This window comes from Mytilus edulis, unplaced genomic scaffold (assembly GCF_963676685.1).
Source record: "Mytilus edulis unplaced genomic scaffold, xbMytEdul2.2 SCAFFOLD_1545, whole genome shotgun sequence".
In the NCBI taxonomy this organism is placed as follows: domain Eukaryota; kingdom Metazoa; phylum Mollusca; class Bivalvia; order Mytilida; family Mytilidae; genus Mytilus; species Mytilus edulis.
This window is the reverse complement of record NW_027268124.1, coordinates 16,778-23,267: the sequence shown is the minus strand read 5'-3', so window position 1 is coordinate 23,267 and position 6,490 is coordinate 16,778. Positions and strand designations below refer to the sequence as shown.

General features: G+C 32.0%; 1 protein-coding gene across 1 annotated transcript; it reads left to right on the top strand.

The window, feature by feature from the left end:
• Positions 1-1,855: 1,855 nt before the first annotated feature.
• LOC139506842 (ankyrin repeat and SOCS box protein 9-like) lies at positions 1,856-5,305 on the top strand (the record flags this gene model as incomplete). The annotated part of the gene is made up of 6 exons (XM_071295559.1): positions 1,856-1,940; positions 2,322-2,344; positions 3,102-3,152; positions 3,676-3,691; positions 4,379-4,444; positions 5,111-5,305. Coding segments are annotated over 6 exons (436 nt in total), but the record flags the coding sequence as incomplete, so codon positions are not given.
• Positions 5,306-6,490: the final 1,185 nt, after the last annotated feature.

Genomic DNA, 6,490 nt, shown 5'->3' with positions numbered 1-6,490 from the left:
TACTCAGAGCAGGTTTGTTCATATAACAGCTAACCAAGGATTTATCAATAGTACAGAAGTCTTACTCAGAGCAGGTTTGTTCTTATAACAGCTAACCAAGGATTTATCAATAGTACAGAAGTCTTACTCAGAGCAGGTTTGTTCTTAAAATAGCTAACCAAGGATTTATCAATAGTACAGAAGTCTTACTCAGAGCAGGTTTGTTCTTAAAATAGCTAACCAAGGATTTATCAATAGTGCAGAAGTCTTACTCATATAACAGCTAACCAAGGATTTATCAATAGTACAGAAGTCTTACTCATATAACAGCTAACCAAGGATTTATCAATAGTACAGAAGTCTTACTCAGAGCAGGTTTGTTCTTATAACAGCTAACCAAGGATTTATCAATAGTACAGAAGTCTTACTCAGAGCAGGTTTGTTCATATAACAGCTAACCAAGGATTTATCAATAGTACAGAAGTCTTACTCAGAGCAGGTTTGTTCATATAACAGCCAACCAAGGATTTATCAATAGTGCAGAAGTCTTACTCAGAGCAGGTTTGTTCTTATAACAGCTAACCAAGGATTTATCAATAGTACAGAAGTCTTACTCAGAGCAGGTTTGTTCATATAACAGCTAACCAAGGATTTATCAATAGTACAGAAGTCTTACTCAGAGCAGGTTTGTTCATATAACAGCTAACCAAGGATTTATCAATAGTGCAGAAGTCTTACTCATATACATTTTAACAGCTAACCAAGGATTTATCAATAGTACAGAAGTCTTACTCATATAACAGCTAACCAAGGATTTATCAATAGTACAGAAGTCTTACTCAGAGCAGGTTTGTTCTTATAACAGCTAACCAAGGATTTATCAATAGTACAGAAGTCTTACTCAGAGCAGGTTTGTTCATATAACAGCTAACCAAGGATTTATCAATAGTACAGAAGTCTTACTCAGAGCAGGTTTGTTCATATAACAGCCAACCAAGGATTTATCAATAGTGCAGAAGTCTTACTCAGAGCAGGTTTGTTCTTATAACAGCTAACCAAGGATTTATCAATAGTACAGAAGTCTTACTCAGAGCAGGTTTGTTCATATAACAGCTAACCAAGGATTTATCAATAGTACAGAAGTCTTACTCAGAGCAGGTTTGTTCTTATAACAGCTAACCAAGGATTTATCAATAGTACAGAAGTCTTACTCAGAGCAGGTTTGTTCATATAACAGCTAAACAAGGATTTATCAATAGTGCAGAAGTCTTACTCAGAGCAGGTTTGTTCTTATAACAGCTAACCAAGGATTTATCAATAGTACAGAAGTCTTACTCAGAGCAGGTTTGTTCATATAACAGCTAACCAAGGATTTATCAATAGTACAGAAGTCTTACTCAGAGCAGGTTTGTTCATATAACAGCTAACCAAGGATTTATCAATAGTACAGAAGTCTTACTCAGAGCAGGTTTGTTCATATAACAGCTAACCAAGGATTTATCAATAGTACAGAAGTCTTACTCAGAGCAGGTTTGTTCATATAACAGCTAACCAAGGATTTATCAATAGTGCAGAAGTCTTACTCAGAGCAGGTTTGTTCTTATAACAGCTAACCAAGGATTTATCAATAGTACAGAAGTACCCAGAGCAGGTTTGTTCATATAACAGCCAACCAAGGATTTATCAATAGTGCAGAAGTCTTACTCAGAGCAGGTTTGTTCTTATAACAGCTAACCAAGGATTTATCAATAGTACAGAAGTCTTACTCAGAGCAGGTTTGTTCATATAACAGCTAACCAAGGATTTATCAATAGTGCAGAAGTCTTACTCAGAGCAGGTTTGTTCATATAACAGCTAACCAAGGATTTATCAATAGTGCAGAAGTCTTACTCAGAGCAGGTTTGTTCATATAACAGCTAACCAAGGATTTATCAATAGTGCAGAAGTATTACTCAGAGCAGGTTTGTTCTTAAAACAGATGAATTAAAAAAACTAACTTCATTACTTTACTGGTTTTTATATCCACTCATTCAATTGTAAAATTACGTTTTAGCACATCTGTTTTACACGGCCATGTGAACATTTGCCATCAGTTTGTGTCTGTTTTGTCATTCGTAAGATTTATTTAAAAAATCTTCTCCTTTGAAACTGGTCAATAGATTGAATCCAAAGTTTGCCTGCTTCTTCTTCATCTGAAGTATGAGATATTTCATATTTTGTGTGGTTTAATCTATGGGAGCTAGACTTAGCTTAAAAGTGTTAACTACAAAAAAGATCAGCATTACAAAATCTATCCACTATGAAAATTTGTCAATGAATAAGCAATTTATTGTATTTTCTAGGTGCCAATGTTAATGATAAAGTGGTTTGTTATATTTTTTTAGTGCCAGTTGTAATGAATAAGTGGTGTGTTATATTTTTTAGGTGCCAATTTTAATGAATAAGTGGTTTGTTATATTTTTTAGGTGCCAATGTTAATGAATAAGTAGTTTGTTATATTTTCTTAGTGCCAATGTTAATGATTAAGTGGTTTGTTATATTTTCTAGGTGCCAATGTTAATGATTAAGTGGTTTGTTATATTTTTTAGGTGCCAATGTTAATGAATGAGTGGTTTGTTATATTTTTTTAGTACCAGTTGTAATGAATAAGTGGTGTGTTATATTTTCTAGGTGCCAATGTTAATGATTAAGTGGTTTGTTATATTTTCTAGGTGCCAATGTTAATGATTAAGTGGTTTGTTATATTTTTTAGGTGCCAATGTTAATGAATAAGTGGTTTGTTATATTTTTTTAGTAACAGTTGTAATGAATAAGTGGTGTGTTATATTTCCTAGTGCCAATGTTAATGATTAAATGGTGTGTTATATTTTTTAGGTGCCAATGTTAATGAATATAAGTGGTGTGTTATATTTTCTAGGTGCCAATGTTAATGATTAAGTGGTTTGTTATATTTTCTAGGTGCCAATGTTAATGATTAAGTGGTTTGTTATATTTTTTAGGTGCCAATGTTAATGAATAAGTGGTTTGTTATATTTTTTTAGTACCAGTTGTAATGAATAAGTGGTGTGTTATATTTCCTAGGTGCCAATGTTAATGATTAAATGGTGTGTTATATTTTTTAGGTGCCAATGTTAATGAATATAAGTGGTGTGTTATATTTTCTAGGTGCCAATGTTAATGATTAAGTGGTTTGTTATATTTTTTAGGTGCCAATGTTAATGAATAAGTAGTTTGTTATATTTTCTGGGTGCCAATGTTAATGATTAAGGGGTGTGTTATATTTTCTAGGTGCCAATGTTAATGATTAAGTGGTGTGTTATATTTTTTAGGTGCCAGTGTTAATGAATAAGTGGTGTGTTATATTTTTTAGGTGCCAGTGTTAATGAATAAGTAGTGTGTTATATTTTCTAGGTGCCAATGTTAATGAATAAGTAGTTTGTTATATTTTCTAGGTGCCAATGTTAATGAATAAGTAGTTTGTTATATTTTCTTAGTGCCAATGTTAATGATTAAGTAGTGTGTTATATTTTTAGGTGCCAGTGTTAATGAATAAGTGGTGTGTTATATTTTTAGGTGCCAATGTTAATGAATAAGTGGTTTGTTATATTTTCTTAGTGCCAATGTTAATGATTAAGTGGTTTGTTATATTTTCTAGGTGCCAATGTTAATGATTAAGTGGTTTGTTATATTATTCAGGTGCCAATGTTAATGAGTAAGGGGTGTGTTATATTTTTTAGGTGCCAGTGTTAATGAATAAGTAGTGTGTTATATTTTCTAGGTGCCAATGTTAATGAATAAGTGGTGTCGTTATATTTTTTAGGTGCCAATGTTAATGAATAAGTGGTTTGTTATATTTTCGTAGTGCCAATGTTAATGATTAAGTGGTTTGTTATATTTTCTTAGTGCCAATGTTAATGATTAAGTGGTGTGTTATATTTTTTTAGGTGCCAATGTTAATGAATAAGTGGTTTGTTATATTTTCTTAGTGCCAGTTGTAATGAATAAGTTGTGTGTTATATTTTCTAGGTGCCAATGTTAATGATTAAGTGGTGTGTTATATTTTCTAGGTGCCAATGTTAATGATTAAGTTGTTTGTTATATTATTCAGGTGCCAGTGTTAATGAATAAGTGGTGTGTTATATTTTCTAGGTGCCAATGTTAATGAATAAGTAGTTTGTTATATTTTTTAGGAGCCAATGTTAATGAATATAAGTGGTGTGTTATATTTTCTAGGTGCCAATGTTAATGAATAAGTGGTTTGTTATATTTTCTAGGTGCCAATGTTAATGAATATAAGTGGTGTGTTATATTTTCTAGGTGCCAATGTTAATGATTAAGTAGTGTGTTATATTATTCAGGTGTCAGTGTTAATGATTATTTGGTGTGTTATATTTTCTAGGTGCCAGTGTTAATGAACAAGTAGTGTGTTATATTATTCAGGTGCTAATGTTAATGATTATAAGTGGTGTGTTATATTTTCTAGGTGCCAGTGTTAATGATTAAGTGGTGTGTTATATTTTCTAGGTGCCAATGTTAATGATTAAGGGGTGTGTTATATTTTCTAGGTGCCAATGTTAATGATTAAGTGGTGTGTTATATTTTCTAGGTGCCAATGTTAATGATTAAGTGGTGTGTTATATTTTCCAGGTGCCAGTATTAATGAATAAGTGGTGTGTTATATTTTCTAGGTGCCAATGTTAATGAATAAGTGGTGTGTTATGTTTTCTAGGTGCCAATGTTAATGAATAAGTGGTGTGTTATGTTTTCTAGGTGCCAATGTTAATGATTAAGGGGTGTGTTATATTTTTTAGGTGCCAATGTTAATGATTAAGGGGTGTGTTATATTTTCTAGGTGCCAGTGTTAATGAATAAGTAGTGTGTTAGATTTTCTAGGTGCCAATGTTAATGATTAAGTAGTGTGTTATATTATTCAAGTGTCAATGAATATAAGTGGTTTGTTATATTTTCTAGGTGCCAATGTTAATGATTAAGGGGTGTGTTATATTTTCTAGGTGCCAGTGTTAATGAATAAGTAGTGTGTTAGATTTTCTAGGTGCCAATGTTAATGATTAAGTAGTGTGTTATATTATTCAAGTGTCAATGAATATAAGTGGTGTGTTGTATTTTATAGGTGCCAATGTCAATGCTGTAAAAACTCATAGTACTCCACTCCATGAGGCAGCCTTAAAACAGGATATAGATTTGTTAGGTTTGCTGTTGGAATATGGTGCTAATGTTTTTGCCAGGAATAATAAAGGTCTACAGGCTATTGATCTTATTTCAAGTTCAACAAATCCATCAAAAGAATTGTTGTTATACTGGATGAGTAAGTTCATGTAAAAATAGTACATACTAGACCACACCCGAAGATATCGCGGGTCAAAGACTGAATTAAAGTATATGCGTAAGCCTTATTTCAAATACTACAATAGGGAAGATTTTGACAATAATTGAATTTAGGAGTGTCAACCCTGTGATTATGACCCGTGTATATAGCAAAATCCTCAATATACCGTTTGGTGGTGCTCCTGTCAGATGTGGAACGTACAGATAAGGTAATAGGTAACAGATGAATATACTATTGGTATCGGATTCGACCCGGAACTTGTTAATTATTGGCAATATTAATTATGTGGAAAACAAAAGGGTCTGGAGTGGTGTAATTTTTAATCTACACCATAATCCTATATTAGCTATATATAAAGTTGAATTCTTTGATTTGTCGTTTTTACCCGATGACGGCTGAGAAATTGGACCTCGTTATTTAAGTATTATAGATATAATTAGTGTCATAAACATTTGATTCTCCTTTTATAGAGTTTATCAACTATATATTTGTTTACCATATTTTATTATACTTTTACCATGGAAGTAATATTTAAACAATATTACTTCCATGATTTTACAAAGGGTTATATACTGATAAACAAAGGCCATTGTTGACAATTGCAGATTATTGGTTTTAATATTTCCCCCAAATTAGTAAATACTAATGTATAAACAAATCAAAATCTGTTCTGTGAATGAAAGCACCTACAGTAATAACATAAATCTTGGCAAGAATAAACGTGGGTTAAACCTCAGTGAAAAATCATCTTAAATTCACAATAAAAATAAATAAGAAAGATATATGGTCATTAGTGTCAGGATGTAACTATCCCACCAAAAGTAGGTCACTGTGACCTTTATTTCATGCTTCCTCCATTAAGATTGAATTTTGTGTCCAAGTTCATTGCTCTGATGTTCTGTTACAAATTATAATATAATTGTGTCAAAGGATGCATCAAGGGAAATATTACATCATTCTTCCGAATGTTTCATTGATTAGATTTAAGATTTATGTCGCCAATTTGAAGACCTGCAATTCCCTTGTATGATGCTAATCATACATAGATACATACTTATACCAGAGACATATAATACATTGTATTATATTTCTCTGGTTATACATAGTTTGATAGGTGTCCATTGAACCCAATGGGAAATTATGTTTTTTATCTTCTCCTTTGAA